This window comes from Dunckerocampus dactyliophorus, chromosome 21 (genome assembly GCF_027744805.1).
Source record: "Dunckerocampus dactyliophorus isolate RoL2022-P2 chromosome 21, RoL_Ddac_1.1, whole genome shotgun sequence".
NCBI lineage: Eukaryota > Metazoa > Chordata > Actinopteri > Syngnathiformes > Syngnathidae > Dunckerocampus > Dunckerocampus dactyliophorus.
In genome coordinates, this window is record NC_072839.1 from 5829896 (window position 1) to 5846974 (window position 17079).

General features: G+C 42.9%; 5 protein-coding genes across 5 annotated transcripts; 3 read left to right on the forward strand and 2 right to left on the reverse strand.

Moving 5' to 3' along the window:
- The first annotated feature begins 204 nt into the window (after nt 1-204).
- Nucleotides 205-3222, forward strand: LOC129173753 (zinc finger protein OZF-like). Its single transcript, XM_054764848.1, has 2 exons — nt 205-482; nt 1607-3222. The coding sequence occupies exons 1-2, from the start codon at nt 254-256 to the stop codon at nt 2809-2811; spliced, it is 1434 nt and encodes a 477-aa protein (XP_054620823.1). The 5' UTR covers nt 205-253; the 3' UTR covers nt 2812-3222.
- LOC129173765 (zinc finger protein 8-like) lies at nt 1914-7459 on the reverse strand. The gene is made up of 2 exons (XM_054764866.1): nt 7000-7459; nt 1914-6602 (listed from the first exon to the last, which is right to left on the reverse strand). Exons 1-2 carry the CDS (start codon nt 7193-7195, stop codon nt 5686-5688), a joined length of 1113 nt encoding a protein of 370 aa, XP_054620841.1. The 5' UTR covers nt 7196-7459; the 3' UTR covers nt 1914-5685.
- Nucleotides 7460-7795: 336 nt separating this feature from the next.
- Nucleotides 7796-9975, reverse strand: LOC129173768 (zinc finger protein 239-like). The gene is made up of 2 exons (XM_054764872.1): nt 9589-9975; nt 7796-8939 (listed from the first exon to the last, which is right to left on the reverse strand). The coding sequence occupies exon 2, from the start codon at nt 8887-8889 to the stop codon at nt 7921-7923; it is 969 nt and encodes a 322-aa protein (XP_054620847.1). The 5' UTR covers nt 8890-8939; nt 9589-9975; the 3' UTR covers nt 7796-7920.
- Nucleotides 9976-10639: 664 nt separating this feature from the next.
- Nucleotides 10640-12797, forward strand: LOC129173766 (zinc finger protein 135-like). Its single transcript, XM_054764867.1, has 2 exons — nt 10640-10869; nt 11642-12797. Exons 1-2 carry the CDS (start codon nt 10692-10694, stop codon nt 12556-12558), a joined length of 1095 nt encoding a protein of 364 aa, XP_054620842.1. The 5' UTR covers nt 10640-10691; the 3' UTR covers nt 12559-12797.
- An 887-nt stretch (nt 12798-13684) lies between these two features.
- LOC129173752 (zinc finger protein OZF-like) lies at nt 13685-17030 on the forward strand. The gene is made up of 2 exons (XM_054764847.1): nt 13685-14199; nt 14674-17030. The coding sequence occupies exons 1-2, from the start codon at nt 14061-14063 to the stop codon at nt 16077-16079; spliced, it is 1545 nt and encodes a 514-aa protein (XP_054620822.1). The 5' UTR covers nt 13685-14060; the 3' UTR covers nt 16080-17030.
- The last annotated feature ends 49 nt before the right edge of the window (nt 17031-17079 follow it).

The window sequence follows — 17079 nt, forward strand, 5'->3', positions numbered from 1 at the left end:
AAACTAGTTCCCACTAACGGCGTATGAATTCGACAGGATCTCAATAATATACTTGCTTTCCAATATGTTCCTGTTAATGATATACATTACCTCAAATTACGTAAGTATCAAAGTCTTGATATTTTGATTTAACAATCAATTTTAGAACCTAAATATTTCGTATCGGAAGTATCAACATATCAGTATCCATCCGCACAAAATTACTTCACGGCCTAGCTTACCTTCCTGGTGACGCAGAACTTATCGAGGCCTCATGAATCGGAGATCAAGTGTTATGAGTGTGAAAATGAGTGTAGTTCAAATGCTGAGGGTGTTGGTGAATCAGCGATTAACTGCGGCGGTTGAAGAAATATTTGCAGTGTTCGAAAGAAGGATAGCAGAGTACGAGGAGGAGCTTTCTCGAACAAAACAGGAGAACGAGCGACAACGTCAAGCACTGGACGCTTTTTTCAAGCAGCCTCAAGTTGTGTTACACACAGCAGGTTTGTTTCATTCTTACTCACAGGTTTACTAATTTTATACTGTAACATTTGACCTATTCCTAAAGAGATTGTCGACAGGATGTTGCATTGTTTTGTGAGGATTGTCAGGGGCGTAACGTCACTGTTGCCAACATTTCAGTAAGAAATTAGTTTCTGTGAAGTAGGATTCTTTATTCATAAAGCAAATATTTTTGAAGTTGGAGCAGAGAAAACCTGTTGACGAGCTTAACATCTTAACATTACCAGAGACCTCTAGACATGAACTAACACCCCTATAGTCATCATCACACTTGTATTATCCAATAGAACAGACATTAGAGAAAATGAGCCATTTCAGACGTAAATAAGACCTGTGCTCGTGTGTTGCTAAATGTGTTCCGGATGTCTGGAAGGCAGGAAGTGACGACAGGGTTTCAGAGTTGAGTTTTAAGCTTTGAGTGACTTATGACTGCAACAGTAGCCCATGTTATTATGTTATTATTATGCCTGTTGTGAGATAATTCAAACCCGCAATAAAAGCCTGTTGTTCCGGTGATCAAGTCTGATGGTTGTGTGCCTCACTGAACATTACCGGAACATTACTGACACCTAGTGACCAGTGTAGAATACTACATAGTGTCACGTCTTTGCGTGCATCTTTTGAATGCCTCATATTTGTATTTTAGTTCACATAGACATTTTCATATTTGAAAAATTCTTAATTTAGGCAAAAAAATCTGGGAAAATTTTGTACTGATATCGGCTCGATATTGGTTTTGGCAGGTATTCAAGGCTGTGATATCGGTATTTTATCTGAAGTGAACGCGTTGTATTGGGAAACCCATTGACATGATGCTGCTCTTAATTTGATTAAAGCGACTTTCATAGCAAAATGTTTTTAACATTTATGACGTCGGTTTTCATAACTAACAAATTTAAATAAAAGAAAACGAGACACGTTTTCAGACACGCAATATTTATCAGACATTGATGTTCCTCTCAGCTTGTTAAATGTCTATCAACATGCTCACACACAAAGAATCTCATTGTGTTAACATGGTCAGTCATAAAGTACTTCTATTCTCTTTCAATCTTATTTACTTACTTTTTTTTGTAAAACGTGTTTGTCTTCTTGTGTCCTGCAGACGCCAGTGATAAACATCTTCAGCACAAGGAGCCTCAGCCCCCTCACATTATAAAGGAGGAAGACGAGGATCACAGAATCAGTCAAGAGGGAGAACATCTTGAAGGACCGGTGGAGCCTCCAGTGATTGATGTCCCTGTGAAGAGGGAAGATGACGACAAAGGTCCAAGTGAGGAGGAGAAGAGAGAGGTGAAGCCTCCAAGCAGCAGCTCAACTCAACACATGACAATAGAAGCTGATGGAGACCACTGTGGAGGATCACAAGCAGACAAACGCTTAGCTTTACTATCACATAGTGACAACACAACATCACACTCTCCTGACACTGATGATGAAGACTCTAAAGCCGATCAGACATGTCACACTGACAACACACACCTGAAATGCTCTCAGTATGATCAAACTTTTGAGCACATGAGAGCGCACACTGGAGAGAAACCATACGTCTGCTCAATGTGTGATAAAAGATACTTTGAGAAGGTACAACTGACAATACACACAAGAATACACAACAGGGAAAAAAGTTTTACATGTTCAGTATGTGGTATAGGTTTTATACGAAACCAGTGTTTGAAAAGACACATGAGAATACACACTGGTGAGAAACCATATGCCTGTTCAGTGTGTGGTACAGATTTTGCACAAAATGGTAATTTGAAAAAACACATGAGAATACACACTGGAGAAAAACCTTACTCCTGTTCATTCTGCAAGAGAAGCTTTCATGGCCAATCAAACCTTGTGCAACACATTAGAATACACACTGGTGAGAAACCATATACCTGTTCAGTGTGTCTTTCAGGTTTTGCAAAAAAGAGTAGTTTGAAACAACACATGACAATCCACACTGGTGAGAAACAATTTTCATGTTCAAGCTGCAGCAAAAGCTTTCATGACCGAGCAAAACTTGAAAGACACCTGAGAATCCACACTGGTGAGAAACCATATACCTGTTCAGTGTGTGGTACAGGTTTTGCGCAAAATACTCATTTGAAACAACACATGACAATACACACTGGCGAGAAACCATATTCGTGTTCAAGCTGCAACAAAACCTTTAATGACCAAGCAAACCTTAAAAGACACATAAGAATACATACCGGTGAGAAACCATTTTCCTGTTCAGTGTGTGGTACAGGTTTTGGACAAAATAGTGATTTAAAAAGACACATCAGAATACACACTGGAGAAAAACCATATTCATGATGAGAATGTGTAGAATTGCAGTCTGTGTGATGAAAGATTCACTTAAAAGTTCCAAGTTGACAGTGCTATTATATTTAGTGCTGGTGAGAACAGCAGCAGTAAATGAAGCTCTGGGACTTTAAATAAATCGTGAAGATTTTGATAACTTTGACTTTCTAACTATCACCACATATAACATGTTGACATCGTCGTGTGTGTGTGTGTGTGAATTCTGGGCACCATGGGGGAAAAAAAAAGCATTGGGTTGTTGTGACCACACCCTTAATTTTGGGTGGCCCTGTCAGTCAGGGGCCTTCAGAACATTCCAAACCTTTCCTGCCCTTAGAAATGTTTGAAACCCCCCAACTGCTGGGGGTCACCCCTGTGTATAACACAATCTTGTTAATGTGCTTGTACCATTTAAATGTAATAAAGACGTTTAAAAAAAGCTGTGAGTGTCAGTCCATTTTTTTTTTTTCACTTTACGTTTTACTTGTTCCTGGACACTTTGAACCCATCTGCATCCCATCAAAGTCACTTCCTCCTTTTTGGGACTCATGTAAAGTTTGGTCTTACCTCAGCTCGACCATCGGAAACCTCATCAGTCTGCAGGTCAACCAATCAACCGATTTTCACCGTACGCCAGTGATGTACGGTGATCAACAGTTTTGCTTTGATCAACCAATCAGAAGATGGAAAAATGCTGATGTCACTGTGGCCCTGAGAGGGTGAAATTAAAAATCTGATTGGAAACCCCCCCCCCAACAACTCCATTGCTAATGGAGTGCACGTGACATCGAGGTAAGTGCTTCTGGTTAGTGGTCAGGCCTGCAGAGAAGGCTTTGCTGGCCTTGACTGCACACCACTGCTTAACACACACGCGAAATCATTTGTGGTTGAACCTACCACAATGGCTGCTCCGCCAAGCTCATCAGCGCACCCAACATCCTCACCATATTTGAGACATCAAGTTTCCAACAAGGTTAATTTGCATGCACAGAGTCAACTGCCACACCATAACCTGCAAAAACACCACACGTGTCTGGTAAATGATTAAAAGTAGTGTATTTCAAATCATAGCGTAGCTCATAGCATACAAGACATCAGAGAAATGTATTTCTTTTAAACTCTGAAATATGCTGAGGTAGCGGCGTTTAAAGGGTAAATAAGTAAAGTCATAAAACCATTAAAATAAATGATTAATTATTAAGAATTACGACACAAATTGAAAGTTGCCCTCGAGTTTTAACTGCTTTCTCTAGGATCGTGGAGAAAAATGGGAGGTTGGATATTGGTCTGGAGTTAGCTAAGTGTGGCTCAAGGTTAGCTTTTTCCAGAAGCGGTTTGACCACAGCCACTTGGAATGACTGTGGTACGTAGCCTCGCGACATGTTGATTATCTTGAGAAGAGCTGTGTTGGCGAGCGGGGGAGTACCTGTGAACAGGTGAGCAGGGATGGGATCAAGTGTGTGTCAGTCATCGCCCCTTCCTCTATGGTCACCGTATTGGAGGGACGTACATCAGTTAATGGGGGGAGGTGCTTTATTTGGCGTCAAATAGTGGCAATTTTATCACTGTCATCACTGCTAAGGGTGGTAGGGATGGATGGGTGGATGGTGCTATGACACTTTGTTAACCTAGGGGGGGGGCAATAGCATCTTTGAATTTTATTAACACTGTTATCTGATAGGCATCTGGTAAGTACGGTTTTGTCCACCGGTGTGTAGTTAGCTATTTGACCGTCAGTAATCTGAAGTTGGGCCACACGGTAGCCTAGTGGTTCGCATGTTGGCCATGCAGTCAGAGTCTGGAGATCGGGATGATGGGTTCGATTCTCCTTTGGGGCATTTCTGTGTGGAGTTTGCATGTTCTGCCCGTGCGTGCGTGGGTTTTCTCTGGGTACTCTGGTTTCCTCCCACATTCCAAAAACATGCATGTTAGGTTAATTGGCGACTCTAAATTGTCCATAGGTATGAATGTGAGTGTGAATGGTTGTTTGTCTATATGTGCCCTGCGATTGGCTGGTGACCAGTCCAGGGTGTACCCCGCCTGTCGCCTGAAGTCAGCTGGCATAGGCTCCAGCGTACCCCCACGACCCTAATGAGGAGATGGATGGATAATCTGAAGTTCCACTTGTGTACAACCAGTGGTATGTTCAAGGGCAATTAGATTTTTCCTTTATAAACAAAAATTGACACAAATGACAATCCAGTTGAACCTCGGTTAGCGTACGCCCCAGTTCCTGTGTTTTCGGTTAACACTTTTTATGTTAACCAAAATTTTTGCGTAGATTTTCCGGTTAGCGTCCAATATTGTGCGAGCCTTGTCGCGTGGTTATTACGCTATGTGAGTTCAACTGTGTTCTTAATGTTTTTTGGGGGGGGGTTTAATCACAAAACGTGCTTGTTAGCAGCCGCAGGTTACAGTATTTTTGTGCACCGCTCTGATTTACCCATGTAGAACGTTGCGCTGGTTCTGCTACCGGTTCCGCTTTTGGCGCTCACGTGCTAAATCATAATCAATGCATTTTTTTGTCAGCACAGGGGAGGGTGAGGTCATGTCTGCAGAGGCACAGGCGTGGAGATGGAGATCCGCCATTAGTAGTAGTAAATATGAAGGAATTAAGGCGGACTTAAAGACTCCACTGCATCACAATGCTAAACGCTAACATGCGTGCTTGCTTGCCAGGCGAACGTGGTGACTTTTCTTGGCTTATGTTTGCAGTTTAATGAACTAAAACTAACACTCTGTCACAGTTTTCCTCCATTTTTATTGCATTGAAATGGTAGAAGCATGTTAACAAAATTGCGTTACACACAAAAACAATGTCACACGTTATATGTGGCGATGTTAGAAAGCCAAAGTTATTTAAGTCTTGGCAGTTTATTTGTTCATTTACCGCTGCTGTTCATTTACCGCAGCGCACTTGTGATTGTTAAGCTGGTACTTGTAAGAGAATCGTTCATTACACACACTGCAACTGAACACTTTCTCACCGGTGTGTGTTCTCATGTGTCTAACAAGGTTTGTTCGGACACAAAAGCTTTTGCAGCAGGTCGGACAGGAATACGGTTTCTCTCCAGTGTGCGTTCTCATGTGTGTTTTCAAACATTGATTTCGTACAAAACCAATACCACAGACTGAACAGGAAAAGGTTTTCTCTTCAGTGTGTATTCTCATGTGTCTTTTCAAATTCGGACTCCGTACAAAACCCATGCCACAGATTGAGCAGGAAAGAGTTTTCTCTCCAGCGTGTATTCGCGTGTGTCTTCTCAAATGCTGCTTCTGCGAGAACTTTTTACCACAAACCGAGCACATGAATGGTTTCTCTCCTGTGTGTATTCGCATGTGTCTTTTCAGATTACGACCGTCATAAAATGTTTTGTCACACGCAGAGCATTTCCAGCGCGTGTTGTCAGTGTCACAAATCATATCAGCTTTAGTGTCTTCATCATCAGTGTCAGAAGAGGGTGACGTTGTGTTGTCACTACCTGATGGTGGAGCTAAGAGGCTGTCTGCTTGTGATCCTCCACTAGCGTCTCCATCGGCGTCTGTTGTCGTGTATTGAGTTGCGCTGCTGCTTGGAGGCGCCACCTCTCTCTTCTCCTCACTTTGACCTTTGCCTTCATCATCTTCACTCTTCACAAGGACACCAATCACTGGGAACTCCTCCAGCCCTTCAAGCTGCTCTTCCTCCCGACTGATGCTGCGATCCTCCTCTTCCTTTTTAATGTGGAGAGGCTGTGGCTCCTCCTGCTGAAACCTGCTGCTCCACTCCTGCTGCTCAAGGGGAAGAAGATCTTCACGAACGTCTGCAGGACACAGGAAGACAAACACATGCTTTAGACTGGAGGAAACAATTTTGGCCAGCCGCCTAGCCCTTTATTGGCTTTGTTGTCCTGCTTTATGTATGCGGTAATTCGATCCTACTTTTATTTTCTATCCTACCGCTGTTTTATGATTATTTTTATTAATTCTTTTTAATCGTTGTGGGTTTTTCAGTACAGACGGCTCCTCCTCATGTGGTTCCCCCATGCTCAGCTACACATACAGTACATTCAACCCGGCAATTTCGGGACATATCCTTGTTTCTGTTCTTGTAACAATGCTCCTCCGCTCACCACTCGGTAAAGTCATTCCAAGTGTCATTTTCGTGTTAATGATCAAATATAAAGTTAATAAACACGTGACAGTACGAATGCAACAAACCTGCCCTACGTAGCACAACTTGATGCGTTTTGAAAACAGCGTCGAGTAGTTGACGCTGTCGCTCGTTCTCCTCTTTTGTTCGAGAAAGTTCCTCCTCGTACTCTGCTATCGTTCTTTCGAACAACACAAATATTTCTTGAACAGCCGCAGTTAGTCGCTGATTCACCAAAACTCTCAACATTTGTACTTTACACATTCTCACACACTCGCAACACTTTACACTCCCACTTGGTCTCTGCTTCGTGACGCGTCGATGCCTCCCGCGTCTCTTCGTTAGCAACTAGCAAGCTAAGCTAGCCGGAGAAGCGTCAAAGTTCACTGAGACGAGTTTATCCAGACATGAAAAATGTATAACGTGGAGTCTGTTACGCGACAGACAAAGGTTAAAACATAGAAATTTAGGAATTAATACGGACTTAAGGACGACACTGCTCGCTAAGTGCTAATCCTTTTCCTTTCCTTGTTTACTACTTCCGGTAATACACAGCGACATTCTGTTGCATTACTGCCTCCTCAGGTATGGAAGTGTCACTACACATTGTCCAATAAAGTGTGTGGTGAAACGTACATTAGCTACTCAATGTAAAATATAAGCAGTGGTAGACAGCCAGAGGAAAACAGACAAGAGCAGGTACACCAGCTGGGAGGAATAAACACGAACAGACTGGCTTGCTAACCAGGCTCAGGGCTAACAACAGAGTATCTTTTCAGCCTCTCTTCTTGGCTAAAGCTTGCAATTTAATGAAATAAAAATGAGCGACACTTTGCCACAGCTTTTTAAAAGTTTTTATTACATTTAAATGGTAGAAGCATTTTAACAAAATTGTGTTCCACACACAGCAATGATGCCACACTTTATTATGTCACACATTATATTGTGATGTTGAAAAGTCCAAGTTACCAAAGTCTTGACCTGCAGCTTCATTTACTGCTGCTGTTCTCACCAGCACACTTGTGATTGTCAACCTGGTACTTATAAGAGAATCTTTCATCACACACACTGCATCTCAACACTTTCTCACCAGTGTGTGTTCTCATGTGTCTTACGAGTGCCGTTCCCTCACAAAAGCCTTTGTTGCAGACTGAACAGGAATAAGGTTTCTCTCCAGTGTGTCGCCTCATGTGTATTTTGAAATCGTGACTTTGGACAAAACTTTTACCGCACACTGAACAGGAAAAAGGTTTTTCCCCAGTGTGTATTCTCATGTGAATTTTCAAATATTGTTTTTGTGCGAAACCTATACCACACACTGAACAGGAAAAGGGTTTCTCTCCAGTGTGTATTCTCATGTGTATTTTCAAGTATTGTTGTTGTGCAAAACACATACCGCACACTGAACAGGAATAAGGTTTCTCCCCGGTGTGTGTTCTTGTGTGTATTGTTAAATGTACCTTTCGATTGAATCTCTTACCACAAACTGAGCACATGAAGGGTTTCTCTCCTGTGTGATTTCGCATGTGTCTTTTCAGATTACTCCGGTCATTGAAAATTTTGTCACAATGAGAGCATTTAAAGTGTGTGTTGTCAGTGTGACATCTCTTATCAGCTTTAGGGCCGTCATCGTCAGTGTCGGGAGAGTGCGACGTTGTGTCGTCACTATCTGATAGCGGAGCAAAGAGGTTGTCTGCTTGTGATCCTCCACGGTGGTCTTGAGTTGAGCTGCTGCCTGGAAGCTCCACCTCTCCAATCTCGCTTTGACCTTCGTCTTCATCATCTTCACTCTTCACAGGGACACAAATCACCGGGAACTCCTCCAGTCCTTCAAGATACTCTCCCTCCTGACTGATGCTGTAATCCTCCTCCTCCTGTTTAATGTGGAGGGGCTGTGGCTCTTCCTCCTCCTCTTCTTCCCTTTTAATGTACGGGGGCTGTGGCTCCTCCTGCTCCATCCTGGAGCTCCACTCCTGCCGCTCAGGGGGAAGATGCTCTTCACTGACGTCTGCAGGACACAAGAAGACAAACACTTGAAAAATTTAACTAAGTAAATAAGTTTAAAAGAGAAGAAAATTGCTTTTTGACGGACAGAGTTAATACAATTAGAATTTTCATTTTCTCCTTTGTGTTCTGTTAAAAGTGTGTGATTAAACAGCAAAAATTCACCTGGGGACGACCTACGACACGAAAGTAAAGCCAGTTGTCTTTATGTTGTTTCAATAAATCGAGTGTTTACGACTTTGGTCGTTGAAAGATGACTGGCAATAAATACGTAGTTTCACTCAGTGATGCGGGTAGGTCTGAATCAGGTGGTAAAATTAGCCACGAAACTCACAATTAAATCGATTGCAATGTGAGATATCGATACAACCCGTGGCTGACTGTGTGATTTGTGCAAACATGTTGAAACACACGATGAGAGGAACACCAACCTCTCATAATCATCGCGTGTCTGAAACTGCCTCGTTTTCATGAATAACAATATAACAACAAAGCAGGGCATCATCCTCACAACTTCACAAATAGACAATCTCTTTGGGAATATAAATTGCCCAAAAGCTAAAGGGAACACTTAATCAATCACACTCCGCGACCCTAATGAGGATAAGCGGCATCGAAGATGGATGGATGGTGAGTGGAAGAATGAAACCAACCTGCTCTGTGTAACACAACTTGACGCTTCTCAAAAACAGCGGCCAAATGCGGACGTTGTCCCTCGTTCTCCTTTGTTGTTGGAGAAAAAAGTTCCTCCTCGTACTCCGCTATCGTTCTTCGCACATTTTCACACGATCACAACACTTTCCACTCACACTTGCTCTCTGCTTACAGAGGTGTTGATAACTTCCACGTCTCTTTGTTAGCAGCTAGCATGCTAGGCTGGCCCGAGACGCGTCAAAGTGCGCTTGGACTAACTTATCCAGATACATAATTATCAACGACGTTTACCGTATTGCACTACATACATGTGTATGTGCATACATGGATTAAGAACAGAAAATGACCATGACAATAACGTCCTCGCCATTAGACGCCATCTTGCTTTTTCCTTGTTCTGTTTTGCTCGGCGTCGCTACCATGCATGACTTCACAATACTGCCACCTATCGGTGACTTTTGGCTACCACACGATACGTTGTGATTGGTCGCTGCGTGTCGTATCTACAGTCTCGGTTAGAAGATAGCAGTAGTGATTGGAAGTTGTGCTGTTTTGACAACTACTGCTATTATCCACTTTCACACGATGAAGCAATGTCCTTACGTGTGATTGGCCGCATTACGTGTCAATCAAAACTCCTGTCGTCACGTGAGCAGAGCAGCGTTTGGCAGCTGACTGTTGGGATGGACGAAATCGCAAATTTTGCTATAGATTCGATACTAAGTAATACAGCGCCAGTATTGCCAATACAGATGCGGATACCGATACTTTTTACTTGAAACTTTTCAAAAACATTTAACGATTTTGTGACTTTGCTTTAATTTCTTGATCTTGTAATCACAATAAAACGCAGAACAAAATTACTTTTTTAACAAACTCATTTGTGAACAATTTAACAATATAGTATATATACAGAACTGCATTATCTCCAAGGAAATGTGGTGGAAAAGTAATGACGTAGAAACAGCGGAGGGGGCGGAAATGCACCACTAGGGATGCCAACCACTTTTAATAAACCAATGACGAAGAAGAGGAAGGCGGAAGGCGTGGTTTAAGGAAGAAGGAGAAAAGTAGCAACGTTTCTATAAAAGACGACGTCAAAATGTTGAAAGAGTTGGTGAAGGAGCGACTAATGGCGGCAGCTGACGATATATTGGAACTGTTTGAAAGCACGATATCGTGGTACCAGGAGGAACTTTGTCGAACAAGAGAGGAGAGGGAGCGTCATCGGCAAGAACTGGAAGCTCTTTGCAAGACTCAAATTGTGCTACGCATCGGAGGTATCTTTACACGTCCACTAACGTTGTACTTTCGACACTGACATTCTACCTCTTCTCAACTGGGGGTTGGAATGTTTGTCCGCATTAACGTTTGTAGTCACCTCAAAGCTGTAGGTGGCGCTCTACCACTAACTGCGACATAATTATGTTCTCAAGTTGACCATAAGCGTTGAAATGCACACAGCCAGTGGCGTTTCTGGCTGGTATGACGCCGTGGGAGGACCGCCTTTCTGGCGACCCCCTAAATCTTAATATGATTGATGATACTCAACAACTTAAAGAAAAAAAATCAAGTAAAAAGTATTGACTTGGTGTCAGATTGATATCAACATTTGCATTATCACTCACCTTATTCTGTACTGTACGCTCTACTAGTATATTTTCTTCCAAGCGTCTATTGCGTTGTATTGGACACTTAGCAAGTTGTCCACCAGAGGGCGGTGCTGCAGTCATGTGTAATTGCACATTGAATACGGCCACATACAAACCCAGTATCTTTGGACAATGTGTGGCAGATTAATGCAAATAACGACGCATGCTGTTAAATTGTTATGTTCAATTTTGTGGGCGTGCATGGTGTGTTGCGTGAAGACATGAAATAATTGAAAACAAGGCGTCAGACATCATGAATGTAACAAAATAAACAAACCTGTTCATCTGCGTTCTCACACCAAATCGGCCTACATGAATCCATTCTTGTGTGTGTGTCCATCGTTTTACTCCAAAAAGGAAAGTGATTATGAGTGACGTTTGTGTCGCTTGTGTCCTGCAGATGTCCACAAGCTGAGTGGTCATCAAGAAGAATGTCCCCCTCAGCCCCCTCAGCCCCACATGGAAGCGGACGAGGAGGAACTCTGGACCACTCAGGAGCGAGAGCGTCTTCTCGGGCTGGAGGAGACTGATCTCACCAAGTTGCCGCTGACGAGCGTCCTCGTGAAGACTGAAGACCATGAAGACAAACCACTCGAGTCCTCACAGCTTCATCACCGTCCAAAGGAGGACAACAGAGGGGCGGAGCCTTCGGGCTGCAGCTCACCACAACACATGACAACGAAATCTGATGGAGACCACTGTGGAGGATCACAAACACACAACCTCATAGCTCCACTATCAGATGATGACGACACAATCTCACACTCTCCTGAGGCTGAAGACGGGGACGGCAACCAAGAATGCTTGAGCGGCGATACAGACTGTGACGATGATATGAGGACTCAACCTGACAACAAACATTCTGAGTGTTCTAGAAAGATGACGTGTGAAAAATGTTTTACCTGCTCAGTTTGCGGTAAAAGCTTACCCAATAGGGGCGCTTTGATCCGACACATGCGGAGACACACAGGAGAAAAACCGTTTCGGTGTTCAGTTTGTGGTAGATGTTTCTCTGAAAAGTCAAATATGGTCTGTCACATGCGAATACACACCGGAGAAAAACCTTTTGGTTGTTCGGTTTGTGGTAAAAGATTCACATTGAATTCAACTTTCGTAAAGCACACGAGAACGCACACTGGAGAAAAACCATTTAGCTGTTCGTTATGCGGCAAAACTTTCTCCCGACGTGACGTTTTGACATTACACACGCGGACACACACTCGAGGAGAACCTTGTAATTGCTCAGTTTGTTGTACAACACTTGCTTGGAAGGAAAGTGCGACAGCACACGGACATACCCGTCAAAGCAGCATTTAGAAGCAAACGATTACATGAGTGTTCACAAAAATAAGTCACAAGCAATTAGAAATGAGGTGATCAGTCAGTTTTGATCATCAAAAATGTACATTTATATTCAGGCCTGTAACGAGTCACAGCTCCATAACAAGGGGCAGCTTCTACAACTACAAAAAGTGCTTGCAAGGCATGCTTTTCTACAGCCACAGCACTGTCAACTCTTTTCTGATGAGTGGCTGAAACAGATTTTAAAAAGTGTTTGGTGGGTGTGGCGTATCTCCATTTCAGCTCTGCTTTTGATGTGATCGACCACAAGCTGCTCAATAAACTGCTCGCGGCTTCAACGACTCAGAGTGAACTGAATGAGTTATCGAAGCGAAAGACAACGGTGTGTCTTTTTCTGACATGAACACACTCTCCTGTGGCATTCCGCAGGGTAATTCATATGTCTTGAAAAGTCGTCAGACCATGACTTATGCTTTTAGTTTGAAACATCAGTAGGGGTACTTCAAATATTAGAAGATGTTCACATTTTTAACCACCGCCACAACTAAATATACAGTCTCTAGTTCTTTCCCAGCTTGACTATTGCTCCTTCAAATGCATCAAAAAAGGATCTTGCAATGCTACAAATAACCCAGAACACAGCAGCTCACGAGCACAGATTGGATTGGATTGAAATACTATTCAGAATATTTAGTGATAATATTTGCTTATCTGTACAAACCACTCTGAGTTGGTGGCACCAGCATAGTTCAAGCATGAATAGACACACTGACAAACCACACAACTACGTACAGTATACTGCAGAATAAGTACACTTTTAACTTTTGCTTTCCGATATTGTTTTCGGTATTTGTGTTCCATTTCGGTATATGTTTTAGTTGTTGCATACTTTGCATACATATCTGCTAGTTTCACTCACGGCGCTTCGAAACCTTTCTTGTACCGTTCCCTTTTCCTCACCTTTTTTCTACTCTAAAAACTGTCCCGGTTTGCTACAATGAAATACTCTTTTGACCTGCACTTCACGCATTTAACGTTATTTTACTGGCGTCCTTTTATTTTGAAGGCCTGACTTTACCAGCTACCGGATGTGTTATTCCGATGTTACCTGAGTGTTGCCGGGCGGACTGGAAAAGTCACAGTTCCCGGATGTTGTGAATAAATAGCCTACGTTGTGGAATACGTCCCTTTGGAACCTTCGTACGCGTGACAACAACCAGAAGCGAGTTGACAACAATCTGGTGGTGATTCCACATCCGAACAGATCCTTTATGGAGACGTAATTAGGTACTTTTAAGACTGGCGAGAGGAGTAGTGTAGTGGAACTGCGCAAGTCACTCAAAACCGCAACAACACCGCAAGATGGCAGCAGTGTAACGTCATGAATTCCACCGAAGAAGAAAAAGGCGGAAGTTAGCATCGCTTTACGACAGATGAAACACAAAGGACGACGACGAACAAGCGTAATTTAGATAAAAACATTCAAAGTGTTGAACGAGTTGGTGAAGGGGCGACTAATGGCGGCAGCTGAGGGAATATACGGGCTGTTAGAAAGATCGATAGCGTCGTGCGAGGAGGAACTTTCTCAAATAAGAGAGGACAACGAGCGACAACTGGATGCTGTTAGCAAGACTCAAATTGAGCAACACATTGAAGGTATGTTGACTAGGGTTGGATTTGTCGACGGGAAAATCCTAATTTAGTTGTCGATGGGCTCTTGGTGACGTAATCGTGCATACACGTTAGGCCATGTATACAGGCACGTCGTCCAATCGGAAGTCTGAAAAAGTAATCACTGCTGATTTTGTGGCATGATGCCTTTTTTAAATTTGCCAAATCTCTGTCATGCCTTTAGGAAGTCCAACCTCCCGGTTGTACAGCAAGCAGTGACTGCTGCTCAGCACCAGTTCTTGAAAATGGCAGCCACAAAGTGTTTTTTCATATGGAAGAATTTTGTAGCTAAAGCAGGGGGGGCTTTCTTCTGACTTAACAAGTCTGACGTTCTACCAAAAGCTTACCAGACCTCCACTGAACACTGCCAGCACATTGCAATTCTTTAATCCATTTATCTTTACTGCAACATAGTTGTCACGTTTCTAAAGCATGTGTTTGTCTTTTTGTGTCCTGCAGACGTCTGTGAAGAACATCATCCCCCTGAGCAGCAGGAGTGGAGATGCAGGGTGGAACAGGAAGAGCCACAGCCCCTCCACATTAAAGAGGAAGAGAAAGAGGCACAGCACACCCACATTAAACGGGAAGAGGAGGAGCAACCGCATGGCAACATTAAGGAGGAAGAGGAGGAACACACTATCAGTCAGGAGGGAGAGTATTTTGATGGACTGGAGGAGCTCTCAGTGATTAGTGTCTTCGTGAAGAGTGAAGATGAAGAAGACAAAGGTCAAAGTGAGGAGGAGAGAGAGGTGGAGCCTCCAAGCAGCAGCTCACTACAACACATAACAGAAGCCGGTGGAGACCACTGCGAAGGATCACAAGTAGACAGCCTCTTAGCTCCACTATCAGATAGTGCCGACACGACGTCACACTCTCCTGACACTGATGATGAAGACTCTAAAGCTGATAAGACGTGTCGTGCTGTCAGCACACGCTGGAAATGTTCTGCGTGTGACAAAACTTTTGCCAACAAGGGGAATCTGGAAAGACACCTGAGAAATCACACAGGAGAGAAACCTTTTATGTGCTCAGTTTGTGGTAAACGATTCTTTCAGAAGGCACAATTAACAGAACACACAAGAAAACACACCGGAGAGAAACCTTTTTCCTGTTCGGTGTGCGGTATGGGTTTTACACGAAAGTTTGAGATGCGAATGCACACAAGAATACACACCGGAGAGAAACCGTTTTCCTGTTCAGTGTGCGGCATCGGTTTTATACGCAATCAATATTTGAAAGTCCACATGAGAATACACACAGGAGAAAGTCCATTCACGTGCTTGCTCTGTGGAAAAAGATTTTCTCAGAAGGTGCATTTGACAACACATACAAGAATGCACACTCAAGAGAAGCCTTTTTCCTGTTCCATATGCGGGAAAGGTTTTGTATCAAATCCATATTTGACGAGACACATGAGAAGGCACACTGGAGAAAAACCATATGCCTGTTCAGTTTGCAACAAAAGCTTTTGTGAGCGAACAGCACTTGCAAGACATGTGAGAACGCACACCGGAGAGAAACCTTTTAACTGTTCAGTGTGTGGTAAAGGTTTTGTGCAAAGTCATGATTTCAAAGTACACATGAGAAGGCACACTGGGGAAAAACCATATGCCTGTTCCATCTGCGGCAAAAGCTTCTGCGAGCGAAAAGCACTCGTAAGACACATGAGAACACACACCGGTGAGAAAACTTTTTTTTGTTCAGTGTGTGGCAAAGGTTTTGTACGAATTGAATTTTTGAAGGCGCACATGAAAATACACAGTGGTGACAAAGTGTTGAGTTGCGGTGTGTGTGATGAAAGATTCTCTCATAAGTACCAGGTTAACAATCACAAGTGTGCTGGTGAGGACAGCAGCATGAAATGAAGCTGCTGGATTTGAAGGAAACAGTCAAGACTTGGATAACGTTGACTTCCTGACATCACCACATATAACGTGTGACATTGTTGTGTTTGTAAAAATGTATTTTATGTACTGCTTGGTAAGCATTGGGAAGACAGTAGATGGTCATCTTAGGTGTACCACCGTTGGAAAGAGCATGACGGGTGTTTTGGCTGCGCCCATTGCTACATGTGTCGTTTCCTTAATCTTTGAGAGTTATATTTTCATGCAAAAGGAGGACAAAGTTGATGTAGGACTACATACATTAACCTGCTATTATATGCATTCTGTTCAATAAAGAAACTTAAATTGACTCAAACTGTCTACGCACCAAGCATAACTTGATTTTATACTCGGCCCAGAGGTAGCAAATAATCCAGGCTGCGCCTAGCCATGCCCTGCTCGCTCACTTACTAAAATGGCCGACATTCTGCCATTGGGTACCATGATCTATTATTGCATACACTTTTGACTGAGTAGGCGGTCTTTCACAGCACACTTTAACGTCTTTGCCTCGGATATGGCTTCCTCAAAATGGCCGTGTGCCAGGTAAACCTTGCTAATTTCCATTTTTAAGGCATTTAACAATTGTAACGCTTTAATTCTTGGTTAGCATACGCCCCGGTTAGCGTGTTTTTTGGCTTATGTCGAAAATTTACGGTAACGTTTCACCACGGTTTGTGTACAATTACCAGTTAATGTACAATATGGTGTGCGTCTTGTTGGGTTATTAAATACACCGCCTCCATGGCTCCTCTGCTTCCTCTTTAATGTGAAGGTGTCGTGACTCCTTCTGTCCCTCTTTAAAATGGGGAGAAAAAAAGAAAAAAGTAGTTTTTGACTGACAGTGTTAAAAGAATTTTATTTTTTGTTTTCTCCTGTGTGTTCTGTTAAAAGTGTGTAAACAACAATAAAACCAGAAAAAAGTGTTGCCAACTTTGGTTGGTTGTTGAAAGATGATCGACAATAACCGCTCAGTGATGCA